The 27,458-nt window shown below is 41.6% G+C and overlaps 2 protein-coding genes and 1 long non-coding RNA gene across 6 annotated transcripts in view; 1 reads left to right on the top strand and 2 right to left on the bottom strand.

Moving 5' to 3' along the window:
- Positions 1-1,633, bottom strand: part of FRS2 (fibroblast growth factor receptor substrate 2) — a 50,878-nt gene extending 49,245 nt beyond the window's left edge. The window contains exon 1 of one of the 2 annotated variants that reach the window (XM_066183231.1): positions 1,515-1,633. The gene's annotated coding sequence lies outside the window, so the exon portion shown is untranslated. Of the gene's footprint in view, positions 1-975; positions 1,000-1,514 lie in introns of those variants that run through there. The other variant, XM_066183232.1, reaches the window with a different exon arrangement.
- Positions 1,634-12,007: 10,374 nt separating this feature from the next.
- On the top strand, positions 12,008-22,722 carry LOC136289432 (uncharacterized). Of its 2 annotated transcripts, none has more exons than XR_010720798.1 (3): positions 12,008-12,851; positions 17,148-17,236; positions 21,692-22,722. It is a non-coding gene; the product is annotated as an uncharacterized lncRNA (long non-coding RNA). The 2 variants fall into 2 exon arrangements; XR_010720799.1 differs by lacking the exon at positions 12,008-12,851 and adding an exon at positions 15,003-15,079.
- On the bottom strand, positions 20,834-26,211 carry YEATS4 (YEATS domain containing 4). 2 transcript variants are annotated; one of them, XM_066183229.1, is made up of 7 exons: positions 26,130-26,211; positions 25,910-26,029; positions 25,285-25,351; positions 25,100-25,194; positions 23,571-23,663; positions 23,406-23,493; positions 20,834-21,418 (listed from the first exon to the last, which is right to left on the bottom strand). In XM_066183229.1, exons 1-7 carry the CDS (start codon positions 26,178-26,180, stop codon positions 21,249-21,251), a joined length of 684 nt encoding a protein of 227 aa, XP_066039326.1. In that variant the 5' UTR covers positions 26,181-26,211; the 3' UTR covers positions 20,834-21,248. The 2 variants fall into 2 exon arrangements, with proteins under 2 accessions (XP_066039326.1, XP_066039327.1); XM_066183230.1 differs by having other exon boundaries at positions 23,598-23,663.
- Between the last annotated feature and the right edge of the window lie 1,247 nt (positions 26,212-27,458).

Raw genomic sequence — 27,458 nt, 5'->3', positions numbered from 1 at the left:
GTTCCTTTTAGCATGGAGTTAGCAGTAGTTGGACCTGAACTGGTGATTTATCCTGATACAAGTTTCCTTTCAAGCAGGCATAGACAGGTGTGCTGTTCAAATGCACCTGCTAACCAAGGAAAACAGACAATGAATTTCCCTGGCAGTTCTGCTGATTTCAACAAAAAACCCAGAATGTTCATTGAATCTGAACCCACATATCTTAATATGAAGCCACTTTTAACAGAGCAATAAATCTTTAAAAATTAGTTTTTCATCTCACTAAATACACATATACTGTAAAATTAGCAGAATAGATTAAATGAATTACTGCTAATGTTAACACCATTAAGGACTTATTCAGAGAATTCTTTTTGCTCATTACACTAAACATCACTTTGTCACCAGGCCCTAAAGTTAAAAACAAAAACCCAGGAATATTTAAAAGTCACAAATAAAATGCTTGTTTAAAATATTAGTATCAAACCACAGTTGCAACTTTTTCAACACTTACTAAAATCTTTAGATTTCTATACTATTTCTTCATAGCAATAACAGCATTACTTTCATAGTCCAACAACATTCCTAGTGATTTCTAATCATGATTATGACATCTTATGCAATGACTTTGAACAAGATGCAGTGCCCAGGAAGATGCATAAACATCCATTCTTCTCCAAAAATTTCAAGTTTAGGTGAGCACTCAAGCCAAATCAGTACTGAGACACCTTTTGATGCCTGTGCGTCTTCGGATCTATCCTTGCTACATTTACGTGTAGCGATATGTCACAGGAAGGGCTCACGAGGAAGTGAGCTCGGTATCACTTTCATTCATACACACAGCACCCCTGAGAGGAGCCTGGAGGACTCCCGCCGCCTGGCAGGCTCTGTCTGCCGGTCCCAACCCACTGACCCGACAGAGCTCTCAGTGAGTCTCAGGGCTCGCACCTCTGAAGTCCCCCGGGTTTGCTCAGAGACGTGGAAGAGCAAACGCACCTGTCTTGGCAGGCATACGACGGACGCAGCTGACCTAGAGAAAGGTGCGAGGGCTTGACAGGTGACACCAGATGAGACACAACCATCAGACACGCCGAGCAACGAGGAGGCGGTCAGGCAGCCGGGACCGCTCCCCGCGCCAGTCCTGCCTCCAACACAGCCACAGCAGGGACAAATTTATCGCCTCATCTTTTGTTTCTAAACCCGCACTCCGCTCGTCCACCCCCGTTCCCGCCCCAGCCCCAGGGTAAGGCAGCGATCCCCCTCCGTGCCCGGCCTTCCCCGCCCAGAAACAGCCCCGGGCCGGAGCCCCCGGTGCCCGTGGGGGCGCAGCCGCCACCGAGCTCCGCGCCCGGACCCACGGGGAAGGAGAAGCAGGTCCGACCGCGGGGCACGTCCCAGCCCGGCCCCGGCGGGAGGAGGCCGGACAAGGGGCTGCTCTGGGCCCCGGGGGGCTCCACTGGGAGGGGGCGGCAGCGGAGCCGGCCAGGCACCCCGCAGGAAGGAGCCGGGGGAAGGGGGCGAGGAGCAGCACCCACCTGGGCCATGAGCCCCGCGCTGGCCGCCGGGCCGGGCCGCCTGTGACGGGCGAGACGGCGGCCCCGCGTCGGGCCGGGGCACGGCTGCGCCTCCGACCGCGGCAGCGACAGGGCCGCGCTCTGGGCCGGACCCTGCCCGGCTCCGCTTCCGGAGCGCGGCGCGATCGCCTTCCGGGGCAGCGCCCGGGGAGCTGCGGGGCGGGCGGGGCGGCGAGTCCCGGCGCCGACACCGGCCCTGGCGCCGGCAGCGCCCGGGCGGCGGGGCGGCCGCGGGGCTGCGCTGGCAGCGGCGCGGGGGCCAGCGGGGAGGGAGGCGGCCGCGAAGCACGTCTTATTGATTCCTCAGGTTTACATAAATAAATAAATAAATAAAAGCTGTAATTGCGCGCACAGCTCCGGGAAGGATTGGCTCGGTTCGCTGTAACTCGTGCGGCGGTCGATGTCACGGTGTTACTTTAGGCACTGCCGCGGTGACTCCTCGCCTGCAGCCGTCGGAGTTGGGCTGTGGTAGTAAGGTTGCACTACATGCGGCTGAACGCAAAGGCGGGCGCTGTGCACATTAAAAAACGAGGATGCAGCACGGTTGATCTGGGCAACGAGAACCAGAGGAGGTGCCACACCTGTGCAGGTTTGTGGAAACGCTTATAACTCCTGTTAGCCGATGCAAAAAACCCCACACGTTTGTTCTTGTTCTTGCTACCTCCGTGTCGTCTGTTCCCTTCTTTAGAGACCAATACGTGTGACAGGTCTTGGACCAGAAGACACTGTGATCCGCAATTGATCTTGAATGTGTAGGTTTTGTCCCAACATACACAGAAACACACTGCTCACAGTCAGAGCAGCCAGCAGCCTGCATAAAATTCAGCTTTGTCTCTCCTTGTTATCCACCTGCTTTAGCCGTAATCTAACTTCTGAACTCTTCACCAAACAATGCCTTGCACCAGGTTGCTTCATAGAACAGGTTTGTCTATGTCTCTAACTTTCTCAGGGGTTGTGCAACTCCTCTTTTGACTCTGTTTCAGTTACCTGATGATAAGGAGAATAGAAAATCTTGCTCTCACAGTTGCTCACTTTCTTCCCTTCCCTGGACAGTTACTGCTTTGTAGCAGAAATGTCAAAAGTAAATGGATCACAGTACTCCACTATCCTAACATTTGTTTAATCTGTAGGTTGTGTGAGAACTGAAAAAGGTAAAGCCCAAGCAGAAATTTTCTTCAGATGGACATGCCAGAAAGGTGATAATACCTAGAAGGAAAAGGGTGGATAATGCACAACTGTGGTTTAGCATTTGTACCACCGCAGCTGTTGGCTCCTGTGCATGTGAGTCAGGACCCAGAGGATTGGATGGATAAAGCAGAGCAGATGAGATTTTCCTATATCTGAGTCATGTAATAGGTGAAGTCACGTAGCAAACACTGTCATCTAACATACAGCATGTGCTTGTATGCCACAAACATAATCTACCAATGGGCTTCAAAGCAATGGGCTGTTCTTAAACATCTGCAGGATTCCTTGTGACATTCAGGTCACAGGAGTGGCCTTAAAATCTGTTCAAATGCAGTTGTTGATCCCAATCTGTGAGTGCACATTCAATTAAGTATTGTGCCTTGCAATTTTCCCCTAGTCTTTTCAGCAGTGTCTCCTTTTCTGGGTAATTTATTTATTTTCTCCTCCCTCTAGCTCTCACAACACCTTCCCCACTTCATTTGAATGGCTGAAATTAATTCAGGATTTGTATCAAATTAGGATAGCAAAACGTCTCTGACAGTCAAGTTCAACGTCTTCATCAAAGGTGAAGTGCTGTGTTTGTTCATGTGTGAAATTGGTCATCCTTACTGTTTACCTGAGTGCTACCTTACCCAGCTCACCTAGATTTACTGTCAGACCAATTCGGTATTTAGATGCTGGAGCTGCACTTTGTGGCTGTTACAGATCTTTCTCCGAGGGATTTTCTTGCTTCTTGAGACCTTGCTGTGTTGCATTCCTGGTGGGAATTTCTGTTCTGTTGTTGTTTCTTCTTGTTCTCACTACATAGATGTTTTGGATCAATGACATGTTTGTTGCTGCTTGTATCTGGAATCATTTCTGTCATCCCAAACTGAGATTATTGCAGCTCTGTCCACATGGTGCATCAATTACAAGTCTTTCAAAGATTACATAGCTGCTTACAGACTTTTGTAAATTAAGAACTTTTATTGCTTTAAGTCCTTTGATGGCATCTTCATTTCTATTAGATTTTGCTAAACTTCCTTTATGTCAACTTTGAAGTCAAAAGCCTTCTGTGTTGTTTTACTATAGCTCACATTCTCTCTTTTTAAAAATTAGATGCTGCTACCATCTTTAAAGCTTTTCCGTAAGTGTTTCATCCATAGATAAAATTTGTAAAATTATTATTTTGGTAACTAAACTTTTCAATTTGTTTGCTACAGCGTTTTTTATATGGTATTATACAGCCGCTACAGGGTGTGCTACGTGCATGGCTTTTATGAGGCAACAGAATTTAAAACTTTGGTCATGTAAGTATTTTGGAAAGATTCTTAGTGTTTTAAGAGGAAATAAATTTGAGCTGCATCAGATATACGGTAGATTGTATTTTCAGAAGTTCTTATCGCATTGTCCTAATGTATTTCAGTGTTGATTCATAGAGCACTCTTGTTTCAGTTCCTGAATTCTTACAAGATGATATCAACATGTTTTGGTGGCTTTTATAATGAAATCTGGACTCTGCGAGGCAAGCACTTTTGCCCTTGGCCTGTGTTGATTTAGGCAGTATTCAATCCTGTAAGCAGGTGCGCAGTCCAGTCACATACATTTTAACAGCAGATTTTTTTCCCCTGTACTGAGCCCTGGTGAGGCCTCACCTCGAGTCCTGTGTCAGTTCTGGGCCCCTCACTGCAAGAAAGGCATTGAGGCGCTGGAGTGTGTTCAGAGAAGGGCAATGGAGCAGGGGAATGGTCTAGAGGGTAGGTCTTAAGAGGGGCAGCTGAGAGAGCTGAAGTTGTTTAGCCTGGAATAAAGGGAGACCTTATTGTTCTCCACAGCTACCTGAAAAGAGGCTGTCGTAAGGTGGGGGTCATCCTCTTTCCCCATGCAACTGGCAACCAGGGAGGTTAAGGGTGGACATCAGGAAGAATTTCTTAATGGAAAGGGTTGCTAACTATTGGAATGGACTGGCCGGGGCGGATGGAGTTACTATTGCTAGAGGTGTTCAAGAAGCGACTGCACTTCATGCTGTGGTCTAGTTGACAAGGTGGTCATTGGTTACAGGTTGGATTCAGTGATCTTAGAGGTCTTTTCCAACCTAATTGAGTCAGTGATTTATCTGATTAAAACAGTGTTTTCTTATTTATTTTGTATTCTTTCTTAATATCTGAACCTGACAAAGGGAAGACTCTTGGGGAATAGAATGCCAAATTCTGCATTGTGTTTCTGCAATTTCTTTCATATGCTATTCAGGGATTCGTGGCAACAAACTTCTCAAGGCCATGAAATGGAGACTTATATCTCTTTTTTTCCAAGGACTTTGGAACCTTTCGCATTTCATGTAGAGTTTGTCTTCTCATCAGGGGAGTCATTTCTCACTAGTATGAGGTATGTCTACACCAGCTCCAGCACAGAAAGATGTGTTTTTGGAGATGAATATGGACGCAGATCCTTACTATTTCAACTATAACTTCTACTCTTGCAGTAAACATAGGAGAGTATACAGTTTCTCTTAAAAATAAAATCATAGCAACAGCCTCATGACAAATCACAGAACTTTGCTGTCACTTTGTTTTGTAATACAAAAGGCTTTTGATATTCCTATAGGCACCATTTAACACAGCTATAGGTGAGGGCTGAAACACTCTTTCCTGGTTTATGACTGCAGTGAAAGCATGTTTCTGGTTGAAATGCAGTGCAGAAGCTTGTGCGCTTTCTCTGCTATAAGAGGCAATCTACAGTAATTGTATTCTGACCCATATTTTCCAAAATCCATTTGACACTAAAACCCCCTTCTTTTTAAAAATTAAACCCCACACATTCAGGCTATGGCAGCATTTCAGAAGCTGGAAAACAAATTTACAAAGAGAGTTGGACTTAGTGTGCTCGCTGAACAGAGTAACTCCAGTCACGTCACATTCTGCATCCCCTTGTGTGGCAGGTTAAGTAGAATAACTCTTTGTATATCACATCAAGAAGTTTTTGTTTTCACAACCAAACAAATCCCATGCATACAGTAAGGGCTATACAGCAGCTACTTATGGCCAAATCCTGCCCTTCTTATGAAAGAACACCTCCGCAGTACAGTTAATAGTTGGGTTGGGGTTTTTTTTTTTCAGAAGAAGTGCAAGGTTGAGGTAGTTTACACCAGTAGTTTAGTGCTTCATTGAGTATTGTCATTAGTTGTGATTTCACGTAAAAGTCAAAAAGAAAGTATAAATCCAATAGTAAATAAAGGTGTCTTGCAGCTGGACATTTTAATTCACATAGTGAATTTTTCCTGAAATGAAATAGACAATTTTTCCTGAAATGCTAGAATATGACAAACTTTCTGCTCTTACAGGGAAAAGTGGAGCAGAACTGGCCATTCAGGAATTCTTTTGATGGCTATTTGTATTGTAATTTGGTTTTCCTCAGTTTTATAAATTGTCTTGTCTTTGTACGAATAAACTGCTGACAAGGTTAAAGGATCTAAGTAATATTCCATGAGGAACAGGGTAATTGCTGTTGGTCAGTAAATTTCTAAAGATAATACAATGAGTTCCAAAAATGTAATTTTAAACTTAGATATCTCCTCTGACCTCATTTAAGTTTGAGCTTGCTGTCTGAGGTATTATGTAGTTTATTCTTAGAGGTGCTAGATGTTTGCTCCTTTATCATTTGAATGTTGAAAGCCTGAAAAACATCACTGCAAGTGAAGCTGCTTTTTGGGCCTCACAAGTATACATACTAATTCCGTTCTTCTCACAAGTTACTGTTCTGTGTGACCAAATTGAACTGGTTTCGTTTTCCTAAAAAAGGCTGTCATAGGCAATTCCTGTAACTTCTTCGTGATTGTTTCCTTGGAGAACCATCAGTTTGTTGAATGTACACACATCTGTTTCCAGGTTATTACACCTGTAATAAGCAAGTGGGATATAAATCTATTTAAGGGCCTCAGAGCTGCGTACACTTGACTATGTGCTATGTCCAAAACAGAGTCCAAAGAACACCATCAAATGGCAGATGTCTAAAAATTAGGCAGCGTGTGCAGCTGTGTTTTCTGCTTCCTTGTGGGCACCAAGTATGATAGAATTAGGTTGTCTACCATGCAGCATTTTTTTGTTTTGTGCCTTTTGGGGGACAGAATAGAGGCCTCTCAGAGGAGGAAATGGTTATTTTAAATCTCTGCATGCAACAAGTTCCCTTTGCCTTATTCATTTATTGAGTAAATGCTTAGATTTTCATTAGGGCATTTGTCATTGTGTTAGTTGATACTGCATTAGCATTAGTGGAATTATGTCTGTGCTTCTTTTGCAAGAGAAGCAATAGAGTTTCATTTTGCTTACAAGGAAATGTGGGTTAGGTCTGCAGCGGGCCTTGGTACTGCACAGCTTGGATTTGTGGCAGTTAATGATGAAGAAACTTGGTGGTGGATGAATTCAATTGCATCTGGTTCTCTCTCCCGGTTTCCTATGTGGCATGTGATAGAAGCAAGTGGACGAACAGGATCACTTGGGATCCACTCTGAAAAAGATGCTGGCTAAACTTTTCACTGTGAAATGACATTTATGTGACTGAAGTCACAGTGACTGGGCAATAGTGCTAAATAATCTTGACAGATGCTGGGCTTGTGTCTGTTTTGTCCCATTAGCCAGTATTACAACTGCTATTGGAAAACTTGTGGGGGGACTGTGCAGCTTTGCTTCAGCCACGACAGTGCTAATTCAGGAATGGTCAGTTAAGTCTACACTGCGAGTTCTAACCAGGATATTGACAAATACTCCATTTGCCAACACAGCAAGTGTTTCAGTGTTTCAATAAAGAGGCAGAACAAGCAGGCATGTTACAGATGCAAAACTTAAAAGTGTGTCCCTCAAAATCCTCAAAATAACAGAGTTGGAAGGAGCTGCTTGCTCCACTTGGAGTTGATGTCAGTGAGCTTTTTTTTGTTGGACACTTTTTATGCAGAATGTGCATATTCAAGGCTAGGAGAAGCCACCCTGTCCTTTTCCTGTAGTTCAGTGATTAGAAAGCCTGAAATTTGCTTGTGGGGAACATGGGTTTCATTTCATCTTCAATCTGTGAACTTATAAATTAGTATTTTCCACATACATAGGGTGTGCTATAGCCATCATAGAATTATTACAGCTTCCTTAAGCTTTGAAATCAATCCAGTGAAATTGTTTAATTGATCATCTGGGCTGGGATTTTAAGAGTAGAATTAGCTTGCTGGGAGGTACACGTGAAAGCGGTCAGAGATGTTTTAGGAACATAACTGAAGAAAGAATTTATGGAATGTATGCACCTTTCTAGCTAGAAAACAACCAAGTGAGAATTTATGAGGCAGTAATTTCAGATTTAAGGTATGTAAATGTCCATTTTCAGCATCTGAGCCCTCTTGTTGGAATAGTCAGTAAGACTTGTCTCAGGTCACAGAACCTAACTAATGACAGAGAGGTGGGGTGAGGCTTTAGCATACAGACAAATACGTCAGACTGTGGAAAAATCAACATGAGTTTTTGTAGATAGAGGAGCCTTGTCATAATTATGAAGTTCTTTGACGAAATCAACAAACTGATAAACCAGGGTGATTCATTGTAGTGATTTCAAAAGAGCTTCTGGCACTGTCTCTCAGCAGTGCTGCTTAAGAGTACCAGCTGTCACAGGCTTGGACAGAAGCCTCTCCTGTGAATTAGTAACTAGCTTAAAGAGAAGGGTTAACAAGGTAGCAATAAATAGTCATTTTTTTACAATGTGGGAGAGTAGATTGGACTCCCACAGGGATTCATGCTGGGACCTGCACTAGTTAACATACGTAGAAATGGTCTTGGAAGGAGCTGAGTAAAAGCAGCAGCACAGTTTGCTGCTGGTGCAAAATCCTGTGCAGTAGTCCACTACGAAGCTGACGGCAAGGAGTTTCAAAAGGATCTCCTTCTGCTGAACAGCATGGGTGTTAGACTAGAAGTGGAAATTTGGTCTCTAACTGCAAAGTAATGCAGGCAAAACCAATAAAGGAAATAAAAGCAAAGCAGTGCATTCGCAGTAAATTGAGTGGAATACAGTGGCCTTTGGTTCTGGTTTTCCAATGATTTACAAAAAGCTGAATATATATCAAAAAAGATTGTGCTGTACCTGACCTGTTCTTTCTACCCTTGACTGTTTAGTCCTGGTCATTATGTTCAGAAATGAGTTAGGGATACTTGTGTAGTCTGATGCAGTATGGCCATTTGATAGCTAATATAGGACAGAGACACTGAGATGGTCACAGGGCTGGAAAAATGTATATTGCCTTAAGGAGGCAGCTACAGGAAGAACTTACTGCTGTTGCCTACGTGAAAAAACGTGCCAGATTCTTCTCGGAGGTGCACAGTGATAAGCTGAGAGAGAATGGGCACATACTGCCAAGTTCTGCTTAGATTCAGAGATGTATTTATTTCTCTTTCTTGCTCTCTTTCTCTCTTTCAGTCTCTCTACCTCTCTTTCTGTCTCTTTCTGTCTTACTTTCTATCATGAAGGTGGTCAAATATCATAAGAAGTTGCCGAGAGAGGCATGTGACCTCCTTCCAGGGAGGTATCTGGAGTCTGACTAGGCATGTTCCTGAGCAATCTGGGCTGACTGGCCCCACTTTGCCTGTCCTCCAGAGGCCCATTGCAATTTACGGCTTCTGGCTTCGTAAGATGCGTTCTTACCATCTGCTTGTGCCCTAACTATACGTTATTTCAGGTGGCATATTCATGACAGAAGTGGAATACATTTGCTCCAGGTTAACAACTACATATTAAAACTCAATTCAAGAACATTGTGGGGCTAAGACCCTTTGGATTTGGCATAAACAAAGCCAGAGTCAGCTATGGTACTTTCTGGCTAGTGGCTTGATAAAGTATTAAAATACTTTGTAAAATGTCAAGAAGAGGAGTTGATTGTCAGGGTGCAGCTATAGCAGGAGTCAGCAAGTGGTACTGTTTGTTCTTAAGGTTTTTGCTTTTTTACTTCCATCATCTTCTTTAACCAAGTAACATAATTCATTTGTCAGACACTGAATGATGGGGAAGAGAACCTGGCGTAGCATGTGCTGCTATGTCCCATGATGTGTTTGTATAGGTACATATTCTCTGCATCTGGGTCAAACCTGTCTCCAACAAGAAAGTCAGTAAAAAGATGTTCTTCACCCTGACATGTCTAAGAAGGGTCAGTGCTCCTTAGTACTTGGGTTAAGATCTTTCAAAGGTAAGATAATGCTGTTTGTGGCTGACTGCTTCTGTTCAACACCCGGCACGCATGGCATGAACAAACAATTCAGACTACAGCAACACCCCAAACTGCCCATCACTGTTTTCTCCTGTAATAAGAACTTTTATTTGTAAGCTGAAGATCCTGCCACAGCTCAGGAATTTAACAACCGTGTATTCCTCAGTAATACTTACGGAATAAGCTGAGTCCTATAGTTTTAAAGAACAAATGTACTGCAACTTAATTACAGTGAGGCCTGAATAGAAATTAAAGGGTTTGCTTGTCTGTTAGTCTGTATGTGGGTAGAAAGGCAGTGAGGTTAAGATAATAGTCTCAAAATGTATTCTCAGAAAACATTTAAAACCACAGCAGGGTGTGATTGTATGCAAATAAGTATTTTTGCAATAGCAGATTAAACACCTTATGGAATTTGTATGGAAAACTGCATGCTTGTACTTGATGCAAAGTATGATTAAGCACCAGGGTATGGAGTTTTTGCCTTTGGTCAAAAATTAGGGCAGATTTAAATCAATCAATGTTTTTTTCAGTCTTTTCACAGTGTATATTATAAATTATGAATGGTGACTACTAGAGAGAAAACATAACTTTCTCCTTAGGTCTGCATTGTTACAAGAATATGTCTTGCTATGGTTTCCAATCAGTAAATGCAGGGGAGTAGCAGAAAGTCTGGTGATAACATGGCAACATGTAGGATCTGAGACAGTAAGGGAAGAAAACTGGCAAACTGATGTAAACTTTTATTAGAATAGCTCTTACTGTGTGTATTTTGCATCAGCTTACAGACAGCTTTTCATGATGGGTGAATGAAGCATTTCAGGTTCCAGGACTACATTTAAATAATTTTTTTCATGTTCAAAGATTTTTGAAATGACCCTCAGGCAACCCGGTGTCTTTAGGGGCAGCAGGTACCTTCTCAAAAAGCTATCCTTAGCAGTAGTGGAAAGACCTGCATTAGAAAGGTCTGGAAAGGGTGGAAAGATCTGCCACAGGCAGATAATCGCTGCTCTGCTTGGTCATTTGCATAGCTAAGGGACATTACAGGTTGGCAGAATAACTTAACTGTCTTTAGAAAATACTCTTCAATGTTAACTTCTAATCCACATTACATACCAGAGTTGTGTGTCTGCCTTTCTGAAACTCCTTTCTCTTGCACACAAATTAGCGTGTCCTGCGAAATGAGAGTGATCCCATGGCTTTTCCTAGAAAATTGCCCTTTGCTATGCTCAGAAAGAAGTTTAAAGGAACATTGAAAGTTGCCACCCGAATTTTTTTCTCCTAGAAGTGATAGAACTGATTTAACAAAATTAGATATAATGGTGATTGTTTTAATCCTGTGTTTTTCCTTTCTGGAGTAGAAAAAATAAAATATATTAAAAATAAAATACAATAAAATACTTCAAATGAACTTTTATATAAATAGTGACATAAATTGGACTCACGGTGGCGTGCAGTTTCTCTGGGATGGATATAGTAGTTCAGGAAAAAAATAAAAGCTTCTCTGAAGAAGTCAAATTATCATGTTGAGAGACAGTAAAACACACTCTCTGTATTCCAAAACAATTCTGCCTACTCTGCAGTAAATCTACAGAGGGAACCCAAGATCACACTGGCAGGATTACACTTCTGCCTCTTAATCATAATTTGTTAGTGAAAGCAGTGGTCAGAGGAAGTGCAAGGTCAGCTGTTCTGAGCACTGGCAGAGCAAGCATCACCCTTCTTCATTCTTGTGCCGTTGTCCCACAAACTCCAAAATCACATCTGGACATGAGTAGATAACTAAGCATCGTGATTTATCCAGACAGGTGAAAATTGAAGCACTCTGAAAGGTGTCACCTACCCTCCCCCAGAAGGGTCTCATCCCTGCTTAGGGAAAGGCTCAGCTTATGAAGCCATTGCTGAAGTACTGATCATACCCCAATGTTTTAAGAGAAGAAAAGCAAGAGTGCCAAGGTGTTTTTTCATTTCTCCCCATCATATAAGGAGTGGGCTTCTTCAGGAAAAAAAATAACCTTATTACCATGTGGGCAGAAACCACCAAGTGAAGGTAATGGGCCATTCAAAGTGATGAACCACTCCAAGCCCTTGAAAAAATAACTTTTAAAGTTAGAGCTAAGACTGCCAATGTAAAAGTCTGTGGAAATAACTTTGGGCATGTTCCCTCAGAAGAGGCATAGAAAAAGAAAAGGTGATTTGTGGCAAAGCAGAATTATTGGTAATGGAATGTAAGGCTGTTTCTACACTGCCTTATTTTGCAGCCAGAATATTATTTCTCACTTTTAGGACTGCCTAAGTTCACACATAAGCTAGTAGAAGCAAACTACATAATTGCTTGAAACAAAGGAAATAAAAGCAGAGTTGTTAATATAATGATACTTTAAGCAATAATTATTTCAAGCAGAAATAATTAGATTTCCCTTCAGTAGCATATAATAGCTTACATTTTAAGGCAATTTAGGGACAAAATCAAAATATATACCATCATTATTTTCTCATGTAGAAACAAGTACAGGGAAGAGTCTGAAGGATGGAGACAAAGGAAGTCTTGCTCATAAGATTTTTCCTGAAGTAGTTTGGTTCAGGTGGGGCTAACTAACTCTACTAATAGAGATTTGCCCAACTGTGTTTGTTATTCCCTGCTGCTTCACTGCTGCAGGAGAAGGGAAAGATGACAGAACGGTTTTTGCTTTAATTTTTAAAGCATTTTAAAGCTTTAAAAAAAAAAAAAAAAAAAAAAAAGGTCTTGTGTTTACATTAAAGAACCCTAAAGAAACAGACCTTCAAGATTAATTGAGAAAAGCTGAAGTTTTATGAGCGTGCCTCTTGGGGAAGTTCATTGCACTGCTAAGAAAACTTCTGTCCCTCATGGCAGAGAGCTTCATTACGTCAAGAGAGCCAAACTGGTAAGTGTGAACCATAGATGGTCTTTGATGGGCTTTTCCTTCTCTCTCTGTCACACTCTTGGCCTTTCCTGAGATGTTCAATTAGTTGCTGTTTGTGTCAGAGCTCAGGGTAGACTGCATATGCTGGTTTTAAATGAGATCCACTCATCAATGCGGACCTCTGTGAAGCAGCCTGAAGTATTTGGGTTTTTTGTTCTGCTTTCAAACTGGTGGGTACAGGATTATTTTGTCAAAGTATGAAGCAAAATGCTTAGAGTTTTTGTTCTTAAGTTTTTCTCCCAAGGCTGCTTAATTCTGTACCAAACATGTACCCACTTCAACCCTCAAACAGCCTTTTTGCTACAAATGGCAGATTTTCAGAATATTTTTGCTCAACTCTTTTTCCATTTCTCCTTTTTCAATACCAAAACAATATTTTTCATGCAAGTGACTTCCTGGAATACTACTTTTTAAAAAATAAGTCTGATTTGTTAAAGATGGTTGCTCAACTCTTTTTCCATTTCTCCTTTTTCAATACCAAAACAATATTTTTCATGCAAGTGACTTCCTGGAATACTACTTTTTAAAAAAATAAGTCTGATTTGTTAAAGATGGTGAATTCATACACAGCAGTTGCCTCTCTCACCTGCCATAGTCAGACTGAGTTGTGTTGCCACAGGATGAGAACTGTACTGTACTGAATGTTTCTTCAGATCAAAGTGGATGGAAGGTATAATTTTAGAGCTGAAAGACATTGCTTCCACTCAGAGTAAAGAACTGCAATTTATTATACCACCCATCCTGGATTGCCCCTTCAGTTTGCAGGCCTTCAGGCCTGGAAACTCTGCCTGTGCATTTTACCTGTGCAGTGTTCTCAGGATACAATATAAATAATAATATCAGTGAGGGGAATAGCCCTGTGGAGCAATCCACAACTGAGTGAACTTTTCAGATATTATGGAACGAGGCCAGCATTACTTCAAAAACATTTCTTTTTTTCACAAAGTCAGTCAAATGCCTAAATTAAAAGCCCACTCAATTGCTTTGGTCTTATCAGATAAAGTATCTGTGTGTTCATTTAATATGCCTCTCATGCATTTTATCTTTATGCTTCATTTAAATATGAGAAGCAAACACATTTTATATAGTTGTTATCCTCCAATTATTACAAAAGCTTCTTGGAATCTTTGATCATGAGAATGCTACTTCTAATCCAGTTCTGCTTTGCAATTACTAAGTGTCTTCACTGAAGTTAGTTTGGATGCAATTCTAACCCCAGTAGAGTAAACCACAGTCAGTCCTCAAAAAACCTGGACTATTGCTCCTATGACTATGGAGCAGTAAAGAGATCAGAATGAACCCAAATAACTGAGTTGATTTATGTGGTGCTGGGGTTTTTTTATACAGAAATTCCTACCAAAGCTGTAATGATAACAAGCATCTGATGTGAAACATCAATGATTTAGCATTACATGGCATTTACAAAACGTTGTTATTATTATTAAAATACGGTAGATCAGCAAATTTTATTTTTTGCATCAGGAATACTAGGAGAGAGGTTCAGCCACAGCATTTTGGTTTCTTAGGGGTATTTTTACACAAGACCACAGAGAAGTGATCAGGTATAGAACAGCTGCCAACCAAGTTCTACATGCTTGAGTGTGCAGAGCTATTCGATGATCACAATGTATCCTGAGTTGTCACAAAAACTGTCTCTACATTTAAGTAAGACTGAAGCACTCTACAGCATCAGTGTCAGATAAAGCTCAGGAAGTAACAGCAGCAGCAAAACGAAGTTACACTGCTTTTTCTCTTACAGATAATTTGCCTAGTGTTTATTGAGTGGTGAAGTAGCTGTAGCATAGAACTGAGGAGAATGATAAAACTTATAAAGGACAAATTGTTTGCCAATTGCGCAAAATACAGTGCAAAAAATAATTTTACTGCAAAGTCAACAAGAAGGCACGCAGTAGCAATGCCTAGGTGACAAACTGACAAGTGGTTTAAATTTATGCATAGGGTATCTTCAGGTTTCCAAAAGCCTTAGCTTAATACTTGTAAAGGAATGCTGTAAAGTCTTAACTATCATGAAATATAAAATATTACTAAAGTGTCCCTTCTTCTATTAAAATGTGGCTTCTTCATTTACTGATTTATTACCTTCATTCACCAGAGATCTGATGGAAATTCACTCACTTCACAAGGATTGGAGGTCTGATGGAAATTCACTCACTTCACAAGGATCGAAGGTCAGGTTTATTTAGTGAAGTACTGAGCATTTCCATCTCCAAACACAGAGGCAGAGCAATTGCAAGCTTTTAGTACCATATGGGATGAGATTAAACTATGAACAAAATATTTTCAGACAATGAATCCATGAAGAGTTTTACTGCTTTTCCATTTTAAAATACACATACTGTGTCAGCCCAATCCAAAAAGTAATGATTTTGTTTCTGTCTTTTATCCCCGAGAGGAAAAATACTAGAAAGAATTCACAGCCTTAGAAATGTGTCTTCTTTATTCTCAGCAAATGCACAAGGACTAGGACTCATTTCTTATTTACTAATAAAAACCAAGCAAAATTCACGACACAATTTAGTTTAAATTCAGCTAGATTGTTTTCGCTATTTGAAATTGAATTGAATTGTGAATTTGAAATTCACTCGACATTATTCCCTAACTTAAATGATGTCGAGTGAATCTATCAGGATGGAGGGCTAGCAGACAGATCAGTGATGAGATGCTCCAAGAGTACAAAGTACCACCCAAGACCAGCAGCCTTGTGGTTGGTGACTTGCAGGCCTGGCAGTTGAGTGCACACCAAATCAGTCGTGCCATCTGACATGGCCCACAATTTTCTGTTGTGATCCAAGGCAATGCCCATCTCCATTTAACACTGCACCTCCTGCCTGTTGCTGATAAGGACTAGAAGATTCAGAGCAATCACAAAGCTTTGCAAAGCAGCAGATGCTTTGATCATTTTAAACACTATGTAGTGGGTGCTGGAGTTCAGTCTGTCTAGTTTAGTCCTGCGTCTTTCTTCACCATGCAAACACACTTAACCTGTAGCAAGCAGGAAAAAACAGTTTCAGTTGTGAAATATATATATGTATATATGCAGATTTATTCTACAATCACTAAAAAGCTGTATAACTTTCAAAAGTAATGGGAAAATAATTCCATCTAATTTAGACATATTATTTACTAAGGATGCAACTCTTTCCTGAGATGCTGGCTTTTTTCAGCTTGAAAAAAAGCACTCCATTTGTTTTCTCTAATGCCCTAATCACTACATGAGGTTGTTTTTCCTTGCCTGTTCCCTGCCCAGTCCTAGAGAAGTCCTGCAGAGCTGACTGTCTACAGCTCACTGTGGCAGCAGCACAGGAGAGTACTCTCATGATCTCATGGTGAAGAACTAAAACTGTGTGATGCAGATTGAGTTTCACTCAGGAATATTTAGCTTACCAAGTAAATGCTTTACCAACTACATAAACGTCCATAAAGAAACTAGGAAATAACACCGAAATTAACTGCAAGCTCCTCAAACATAACTTCTCAACATTCTCCTTTTTACTCACTCAGAGTTCAGGTGGCTTGGGACCTGAATGGAACTTTAGGTGGAACACAGTTATCACTCTACTCAGGACAGTAATTAAAACAAAAATAACCTGGATTAATTCTTACTTTAAAAAACATAGAGATGCTTTTTATTAACATACTAGATCAGAGGTTAAAAAAATTGTGCAGTTTGAAAAAAGCTGGTTTGTAGACTGAAAAAAACTGTGAGACTTGCCCAGCATTGCAGAATTAAGATATTAAGAAGCAAAAAAGCTATTGGTCACTTCAGCTGAAAGTATTTGCAAAGCAGAAGCCAGTAGTAGATCAGATGAAATTTGTTTTCTGTCCTAAAGTACAGAATTCCCCACAAGTGTGGGAATAAGAAGGGCCAGCTCCTCATTTACCAAATGAAGACCTTAAAAATAAAGTCATTATTAGGGGCAGAGTAGGACAAATACTGTATATTGCAATGTTAATGAAGTTCTTTTTGTGGCCTAATCATTGACATTCAAAAGATTTTTCCTATGAAAATCAAGACATAAATTTTAATTTTGGATGTGTATCACCTATTTTCATAGGCAAGACTGTTTCACTAGAAACTTACATTACTTCATGTGCTAGCTTAAAACATCTTTAAATGGAAATAGTATGAACATAAGCGAATGTTACATAAATCCCAACTAAATATATATAACATGAATTTCTGATTGTTGCTAATCTTTTCTGCCATCCTAATTGTCTTTTCTTCCCCCTATTAAGTGAAACTGTTCTTCCCTGCCGTATGCAAAAAAATTTGAAGTTCCAACACACTTGGAAGCCAAAGGTACATTTGTAGCATTCATTAAGCAGTAAGTAGTCAAAGAAGTTTATTAACATAATCAACATTAAGTTGTAAAAAGTAATTACTTTTACTGGTGTAAAATCCTACCATTTTGGACCTGCAATTGAGTGCAAGCAAAGTATGCAGTCCAGTAGAGTGCCTAAATTCTGTTTTGTGCCGTCATACTGTCACTTCCCTTCCCAAATGAAGAAAAATTGTAAACATTCATGCTTTATTTTGTGCTTCCTGCACAGCACACTTGATTTGTTGACAAGGCTGCTGAACAGTTCTGTAACATGCAAGAGATAATTTGGTCACCTTTACAGAAACAAATACAGGTGTTCTGTCAGATGACCAAGTCTCAAAGCAAATGAGATCAACCAAGGATGTCACAAATCTGACAAAGTTCCAGCCATTAGGCTGCTGTAGAGACTGAAGAATATTTTGGACATACCTGCCACCTGGTGTTTTGAAAACATCATGTCTGAAAACAACCTGAGAGGCTCTTAAATTTGTCTTCTCATTAAGATGCAAACATACACTGATGTATTTTATATGGATGAAATGCATAAGCAGCAAAAGGCTGGTGTTATTACCAGCAACTGTCTAGAAAGAAGATTACCACAGTGCTTTAATGTTGCCTCCAGTTCCATCTCTATTGACTACAAAAAGTCTTTAACTGTATCTACACATCTCCTGTCAGATAATGGCACTTTTGGTGAGAAACATCCTGGGCAACAGCCTTACAGTACTTCACAGTCTGACTGTAAACTGAGTTATAGTTCTTCACAGTCTGTTAAACTGAAAGGAAACAGCAGAATTATATGAGATGGAGCCAGGTAAGAAAAGGAGTAGTGATATATAATATTGGGTTCTGAGTAATGAGTCATTGTCTGAAATTATTGTGATGACTATTAATTTATCTTAGCTCAAACATTTAAAATGCCCAAATCTTTATACTGGAAGTGGCAATGACACTAATAGTTTTGCACATTTGATATTGATGCTCACTGGTAAAACTCCTAACAGTAAGCATGCAAACTGAGATAAACCATGTTTACCTAGCAAAAGGTTACTTCAAGTGGTGGCTAAAGCTTTAGTGTAGGCAACTGAACAAATCACTGTGCAATTCAGTGATATTAAACTGTACCTATAGCACAGTGAGATTTTTTTTTCTTCTCCTTTGCAAAGCAAGATTTAAATACAACTGTGTTTCTCAATGATAAATCACGATGAAGCCAGAGTCTAAGGTCAGTCCCAGCAATATAAACAGCATTTAAGTTTGCACCCTGGCAGAGACTGGAGCTATTTTTCTGGAATTGCGTATTCCTAGGGCTGCCAAAAATCAAGCGGAGTGTAGCATTTGGGTTTGTCTTTTTCTTCAAGGTGATGGAGTTGAAATGCAACTGTGTCCTTAGGTGCCCCACTCCATTTCAGTTCTAACTTTGAAAATTATATACACTAGAAGGTCAACACTTACTGTGAATTTACCGTGTACAGACATGCTCTCAGGTGTTTGCATCAATAACCTTTAACTGCAGAGCACATGGGAACAAACACCACCTCTGAGATCCATGCAGTTCTTGGGAATGGCCTGTGCACAGCCAGGAGCTGGACTGGATCCTTGTGGGTCCCATCCAACTCAGGATACTCTATGACTGAGTCTATGGTTAATTACTGTAAACTTCTCCCAGAATATAGTTACTGTCTAATACTGGGCTCAGTTACTTTCTCAGTATCTGAAAAAAGTGTTTTCCAATGAAAACACAGATCCTAACACGGAACTTTGTAAAGCAGAAAGTTGTTTAAAATGTTCCTCTTGTCTACTGACAGTGACTACTCAGCTCAGACCGCTGTGTTAGCAAATTAGGACTATTTTCTTATTTTTGAGAGAGAAGCCTAAAGACTCTCCCAGGATCTTTGCAGAGAGTGCAAAGGAGAAGAAAAAAAAATACAAAAAGTAGGAAGGAAAACTGATGAAAACAAGACCACTAACTCCAAATAAAAGTTACGTCAGTGGTCTAGCATGCTGATGGCTACTAGCAGTGGAGCCAAGATCATTGCTTCTGTATCGTAGAACACTAGGCTGTTTATTGGATGCAAACAAAAAAAATATTTCAGGCTCCCACAAAAAAGTTGGATTCAAAAGGTACATCTCCATAATTTTTTGGTCTGTTCAAGTCTGTTTCGGCAGACCTGTCCATGTTAGTTACAGCTCCTGCAGAACCTCTTTAATATTCCATTTGAGTTGGTCATCATTGCTATTATTTTAACTGACAAATATGGGAGTAATAATGTTGTATACGCCCAAAATTGTGCTTTCCATTCCCATTTTTGTTTCAGTGTGGCTCACGCAAGTCTTATTCTCAGCGCACAGCTCTGAAAATAGCATTCTTCTTCAGCTGCTGCTTAAAAAGAAATTGGCTACTGAATAATGAAACCAAAGCACTTAGGTAGCCAAAAACTGACAAATTTGGATATTCTGCATTGCTAGGAAGGATCTGAGTGGACACCACAGTACAAGCTGTTCCTCAACCTATGTGTGTTCATAATACCATAAACCAAATATGCCAAGTTGCTGGTCTTAACGAAAACCCTAAGCCTACATATTGAGTGATGAAACTTTCATTTCAATTTACCAAGCCATAAAAAAACCCGTTAATCAGCAGTTGTTTCAAATATGAAGAAATGAGTGCTTCATTCTCAAAGCATTGATAAAATCATGCACTGATATTTTGGGGGAACATTGCTAGTGACTTAAGAATTATGTGGCAAGGCTTTGGTAGTGAGGGTAGGAGTGGCTTTTGTGGGAAACTGCCAGAAGCTTCCCCTGCGTGAAACAGAGCCAGTGCCAGATAGCTCCAGGATAGATCTGCCACATGCCAAGGCTGAGCCCACCAGGTTGCTGATTTTAAAAGGGGAACAAAAAACCTGCTTGGGCAGGGGGAATAGGAGCAGATGGAGGAACAGCCCTGCAGACACCATCTTTAGTGAGGAAGGAGAAGACGCTCCAGGCGCTAGAGCAGAGCTCCACCTGCAGCCTGTGGAGGACCTCACACCAGAGCAAAGGGATGCCCAAAGGAGACTGTGATCCTGTGGGAAGCCTGCACTGGATGGGCTCCTGTGGCCCCACAGAAAGGAGCCCCACACCGGTGCAGGTTTGCTGGCAGGACTTGCGACTTCATGCTTCCTGAAGAAATGTAGCCGATGAGAAGCTCTCCCATTGGAGGAATTCATGGAAGACTGTCTCTTGTGAGAGGGACACCCGGCTGGAGCAGGAGGAAGTGGCAGAGATAACATCTGATGAAGTGACTGCATTGCAGTACAAATATGAAACAAAATCCTACAAAACAGTACTGAAATTATTTGTTGCTTCTGAGCATAGTTTGTAGCATTGATGCATTTATATGTGTTAAAGCAGCTTTGGGGCTAGAAACTCTTACCTGTAGATATACAAGCTATTTAAAACCCTGTTTTCACTGTGCTGATAATAAGGACATGCCAAAAATCATTGCAACCAGACTTAAAAACTTGCATACCTTTGTATTTCAACATCTGCCTTACATCACAGTATGCTACTTACTAGTTGTTCTTGAAGCCCACAGCTGGACAGAGACAAAAACCATTAAAATAAAAAACTGCGTATTTTATTTTTAGCTTTAAAGATGCATCTCTAAACAATCAGTAGAAAAAAAAAAAAGTAAAAAAAGTAAACACCAGCATTTTGTAAAATCACATTGAACTAATACAAGACTTAATACAAAGTTTTCATACACGACTCAAATGCAGTTTTCAAAGAACCAGTAGTCTGGTCTTCAAGACCACTTCTGCTTGAAATAAATTGTTGAGTACCCACAGATTTTAACTATAAAACAAGGATACATTCTTTCTTTTTTCTTCCATTTATGGAGCTGATTGCCACAAACTTCAATCATTTGCCAGTAAAATTCTCATAGTCTCAGTTCCAGAACTGAAGAGAGCTCATACAATTCCATGACTGAAGTCTTTCCATTTTCAGTACACACTCAAGTCAGCACTTGTCACATATCTTTAGACTGATCATCTTCTTCAAGTTTTCTGATTTCATTCTTTAAACAGTTGATGGTTTCACGACTTGCTTTTAGTCTTTCTTTAAGCTCAGCAATTTCAAAACTAGTCTTCTTTTTGGCAGCTTCGAGCTTCTCCCTGGTTTTCACTTCAAGATCTGCAACTGTGGTGGTGATAAAGAAAAAAATATATTTTAAGTACCATGAAATTTGCCTTTTTTTTTTTAATTGAAACAGTAATTTGGATAGCATATGTCCTGAAAAAATCTGTTATTGTTAGCCTTAGAGATTCAATGTTTGTAATCAAAATGACATCCACGTAGGAACCTGGATTAAAAAAATCCTTGTTTTACAGCCTCATTCAGCCCATCAGTTTTACAGATAGTTATACAACTCATAAAACAATTTTCTACAGGTTATTTTTTTTTTTTTTTAAGATTCGGTGAGGAAAATGGAACCTGACATGGTGACAGCAAATAGAAGGGAAATTACAGAGAACTACGAATACATGGTGCCCAGTGACAGCACATCAGGCCAGAGGCACAAACTGAAACATGGGAGGTTCCCTGAGAACTTCGAGGAACTTTTGCTGTGAAAGTGACCGAGTGGTGGCACAGGTTGCCCAGAGTGGTTGTAGAGTCCCCATCCTTGGACACATTTAGAAGCCATCTGGACATGGTCCTGGGGAACCAGCTGAAGGTGGCCCTGCTAGGGCAGGAGGTGGACAAGATGCTTCCAGAGGTCCCTTCAAGCCTCCACCATTCTGTGGTTCCTTATCCATGTACTGTAACCATTTTCTATGCCTCACTGGAGTTTAATTCTACCTATCTGAAACCTTTGGTTATGCTGCTCTGCTTTTAAGAATATCTGACATCAAGTATCCTATTTTTTATTATTTTTTTCATGCACAAGTTTTAGGACAAAGATGGTAAAGCCAACAAGTCTATGAAGGCTGCGGAGACCACTCATATGCCATACATTACATAACTGTGGGCAGTGGCAAATATTATCTGCTTCATTAGCGCATTTTAAGCACGTATTTATACAAAGAAACCACACTGAAAGTTTCTACCTACTCTCTGGAGAAATATCCAAAAATTTTAAATGAAAACAGTTTGAATTTGGATGTTTTTATGAATCATATTATTAAACATTTTCTAAACAAAAACTGTAACATACAACAAAAACAAAAATCCACCTCAAGACTGACTGAACCAAGGCAGGAAATACACGTAGCTCACACATCCACACAGCCAAGCAGACATAAGCCAAATAGCAACCCTAACTCTGAAGAGCTTCAAACTCATAATCACTCACCACTCCTAGCTCTAGGTGTTTGCTGTCCAAAAAATACCTGACATTTGTTGTCGGGTGAACATAAGATCAGGTGAGGTAGACTACAATGGATTAAAGTTCGTAATTAATAGGGCAGGATTTTGGTTCAACAAATACTGTATCTTCTACTCTCAGAAAGCAAATAAGAGATGAAATACAGAAGATCAGAACAGAAATGATCCCTAAATGCATTACAACTTATGAACCAATGTATCTTTAATTTAATTTCCTTAGTTCCCTTAATATTTTTGCTAACATTTGGAGACAAACTGGATAAAAGGACACAAAAACCATTACACTGTACTGAAGAAGTACGTTATGAAATTACCTACAATCAGAGTAGAAGGGAAGAAGAGCTTTCAGACACCACTCTTTATCCACAGATGGTTGCTGCTTTAACTTAAACATCACTAATTGTTCTGTACTTCAGGCCTTCAAGTGTGACCTTTGCTTACAGTGCTGAACAGAACTGTACCACAGGGTGGCCTTCATTTGTTCTCTGTTTTCATTCATTTCAAAGATGTCAGACTAGGTGTAGTTCATGCCATCACTCTTCATACCAAGTAATTCCAATTTCTTTTTTTTTTTTTAGCAGCCATAGGGATAAGAAAATCTTAGAAGTTTTCAGGTAAGGATGTAGCCCATACTGACCTGAAAGCCCATGCAAAGTAACCTTGGCAAAAGTTGAAGTTAAATTTAATGCAAAATTATAATTTTTTGCAGCATCCAAATCCATTGTACTGTTACAGCCCAGACAAAAAAGCAAGTCCAACTACAGTTATTTCTAAAATTAAAATACTTTAATTTTCAACTTACACTCTGTTTCATGTTTATAAGCACCTAGTGTTAGTTGACGAGACGTTGTTAACAGCTGCTGCATCATTGCAGTAGGATCTTGAAATATCTAATGAAGGAGAAAAATACATGGTATCAATAACACTCTTCAAAATAAAGTGAGGATTACATTAAGAATGTTCATACCATTTCATCATAGAATTCAGAAACTACCGTTTTCTTCCCCAGGATTGCATTGGTATCCGACTGAAAAAGCTTCAGCAAGTGATACAGAGTTACCTATGCAAAGACAGAATTTTATTAGCTTGAAAATTGTACGGAACTTGTAGAAATCTCGTTCTAGATAGCAACAAGTAGTATTTGTTCTAACAAAATAACTGTATAGGATTTAAAAATACTTTAGGAATGCAAATACAAATATCATATAGCTTCAGTAGAATTACTTTAAATTTAACATTAACTGTTAAAACATGCCAATTATCCAAAGGCCTCTTGAGACTAAAAATGTCTGGGAAAGTGGTTTAGGACTGGTACATAAAGAATACTAATACCACCTTCTCTGAAACATTTCCAAATGGGTGATTTAATCCAAACCGACCTTCTCAATTAATCAGTTTTAGAAAGTGCTTTCCGTGACCTTATCCCCTATTCTTGAGAAAATGAAGCACCAGGGAGGCTGTGAATCACTTTTCACTGAAACCTCTCTTAATGGGGTTACTCTTCCATCCCTGCACTGCAAATGGCAGGTGGGGAGAGGACTGGAAGCCCCTGTGCAGCCCCGAGGAGCTGCTGAGCCCCTGGCCCGTGGTCTGGGAAGAGCACACACAGCCCACGCTTCTCCCCTTGCACAAACAGGCCCAGGAGCGGCGATGGAACAGAGCAGTGCCTGACTCCCCCTGCTACTTCCTGGAAAGGAAGAACGTGACAGGCTCCAAAACAGTCTTCCAAGAACAGCAGCAAAGAAAAAACACCCAACCAGCTAGGACAGCCTGGTCGAGCTGCGAACGGAATTAATACAAGTCAGGATGCCACTGAGCCCAACAGGAACACCCACTGTTACCAATTGCCGCGTATTCAAGAAAGCCATAAAATTCAGTTGTGCTGTCATTTAGCAAAAAAATGGATTTAAAAAAGGATTGTTCACATGACAGAAGGAACTCAATCCTTTCAGAAATAAACATACTTTTCCCCCAAAACAGCACAATCAAGTTTCCTACCTATACCTGCATAAACATACCTACAAGATATGTCTAAAACACAGGAATGGAAGAAAGGCATTAATTCCAGTACTTTATGCAACTACAGAGTTGTTTCAACCTGGTATTCTTAGTCAGAGACTCATGCTAGCATAGTAGCCCTGCTACTTTTTGACTGATTTTGATCTGACAGAAAAAAAATTAAAATACTCAGACATCCTAGAACTTGGAAGCTATGTGGAAGAGAAATCCTCAGCATGTGCTCAGCCCAGGTAAGGCATAATATGTGGTCACATATTAGTAAACGTCAGAGAAGCTAAGCACCGGAAAAGCCCTCATGAATACCAGGAGTGAAGCACAGGAAGAGGAAAATGTGCCCCATCCTTAAAATAATTTTCTGCAATAACAGACTTTTATTACTTCCATGGCCAATGAGACTCATTTTGACCAGCAATTTCCTAGAGCTGTAGGCCACCATGATTAATTATTTAAGCTTTGTTAAAAGTTCAATGTACTTACAGGTCTTTCATTTGGATCAATGAAAAATATCTTAATGATTATTTCAAATTCACCCCAGCCTGTTTCGGTGATTTCATACGGTGGTTTGGTAACAACTGCAATAGGCAACATAGAAGTGTTAATCCCATGACAAAGCTGGAACAAAAGTCCAGTTCTAGGAGCAACTGCTGAAATGCAAAACCCACCTCTTAAAGGATTACCGTAGCTTTCATGCAACTTGAATTGAATTTTTTTCACATATGCAGACATGTCCTGAAACAGAAACATTGTTATTTCTGATTATTCAGCACACCAAGCTTCTACTCAGACATCTATGCTACATGCCTACACTCCTTCTGATTTTAAACAGTATTTCCTCTGACTTTAAGCAGAGAAGGAAAGCAAACCGGTAAATCCAAAAATTAGTTCTGGCACACAGATCTGTGAGTATTTCGTCCCCAGAGATGTTCTCCAGTCTTCCCCTAACTGGAAAGATCACTCCAAAAAACATAAATGGAAGCACGCCTTTCCCGTGGTCCTCCCTTCCGGGAACCCACCAGCCTGTGTGTTTTCTCTGCTTACAGCCAAAGACCCTCCCGCCCCTTCCGCGAATCCCGGCTTTTCAAACCCCCACGTCCCGGTGCCGCTCGGCTGGAAAAGACCTCTAACATCACGAAGTCCAACCTTTAACCCACGGCCATCACTAAGCCATGACCCCAAGTGCCACATCCACAGGCGTTTTGCACAGTTCCAGGGATGGCAATTCCCCGGTTTCCCAGACCGCCTGTTCCAAAGCCTGACCAGCCTTTCGGGGAAGCGGCTCTACTGTACCTCGTTCCGGTACGGCTTCACGTACACCGTCCACTGGTGAGTGTGACCATCCTCCTCTCTCTTCTTCCCAAAATACCGCGCGACGTTCCCGTACACGATCGGCTTCACGATGGTGACGCCCTTAGAGAAAAGGAACACAAGCGGACACGGCGCGTTCAGAGAGGCGCCGCCGCGCCGCCCCCCGCGGCCCGAGCCCCGCCGGCGGCCGCCGAGGCCGCACCTTCACCCTGCCGCCGGAGTCAGGCCCGAACTCTGCCATTCTCTTGAACATATTGCCCGGGGGCGCCGCCCGCCGCCGCCGCCGCCGCCCGCGCCCGCCCCGCCCGGCCCCGCCGCCGCTCCCGCCGCCGCCCCGCGACCGCCATCCCCCGCGGCTTCCGGGGCGGGGCCCGCCGCTGCCGCCGCCGGCCGGGGCGGGACGGGCCGGCCAGGAGGGGCCCGGCCCGCGCCGTGTGACGGGAACGCGTCCACGGAAGGGACCCGAAAGGGCTCCCAGTTCCGCGCCTAGGGCAGGGACACCTTCCACTACCCCAGGGTGCTCCAGCCTGGCCTTGGAACACTCCCAGTGATGGGGCATCCACAGCCGCTCTGGCAACCTGTTCCAGTGCCTCAGCGCCCTCACAGGGAAGAGTTTCTTCCCGATATCAATTTTAAATCTGTCCTATTTCAGTTTTAAAGCCATCCCCCGTCGGCCCGTCACTGCATGCCTTTGCAAAAAGTCCCTCTCCAGCTCTCTTACAGGCGCCCTTAGGCAGTGGAAGTCTGCTCTGAGGCCTCCCCGGAGCCTGCTCTTCTCCAGGCTGACCCCAGCTCGTTCAGGAGGAGATGAGTCTGACGGGGTTGTTTTTTTGTGGAGCTGCTCCGTGCCCCAGCTGCACCCTCTCGTCAGCCCAGCTCTGTTTGTCCCTGCGATGGAATGGAGAACTCGATGGACTCCTCTGCAGAGCTGCAGCCAGACCCTGCCTGCAAACCATTTGCCAGAGCATCCCCCTCCACCGGCCCTCCAGTGTCTGTGCTGGGACTCCTGGCAGACAAGACAGTGAACATCGTGCCTAACCCTCTCCCAGAAAGCGAAGATTTCCTACCCTGTTCCTTGTATGAACTAGATTGTGGGAACAGCACTGCTCAGTTCTGAAATGTTACAGCTATTTTTATAAAACCAAGTCGGCAAGACTGGCAGCTGAGCCAGTCTTTTACAAGGGGTCAAGCTCTGTCTTCAAAGAAAATTTTTCTGTGGTTAATCTAACTTCTAACTAATAACTGGCTTCTGTGGAAGACTATTTATTCCAGCAACAAGATGAATAAGAAGGGGAATGGTGGAGTTCCTGATCTAAAGAAACCTTTTCCTCCCATGTGCTCATGACTACTCTACAGATCTTCCTTTGGGAACGGTGGGCTCGAACATTTCTGCTTTGGTTTTTAAAGACAGAGGTGTAACCAACCTTGGTTAATCTGTCAGAAAGAGAACAGGATTTAAGAGCATCAAAAACTTCATCAGAAGCCAGCATAAAAACCCGGTTAAGACCCCATCTGGAAAAGAGTGCACCTT

This window comes from Chamaea fasciata, unplaced genomic scaffold (assembly GCF_029207755.1).
Source record: "Chamaea fasciata isolate MVZ Bird 193981 ecotype frontalis unplaced genomic scaffold, bChaFas1.0.hap1 SCAF_5, whole genome shotgun sequence".
Taxonomy (NCBI): Eukaryota; Metazoa; Chordata; class Aves; order Passeriformes; family Sylviidae; genus Chamaea; species Chamaea fasciata.
The sequence above is the reverse complement of the archived record's forward strand: the minus strand, read 5'-3'. Positions and strand labels throughout refer to the sequence as shown.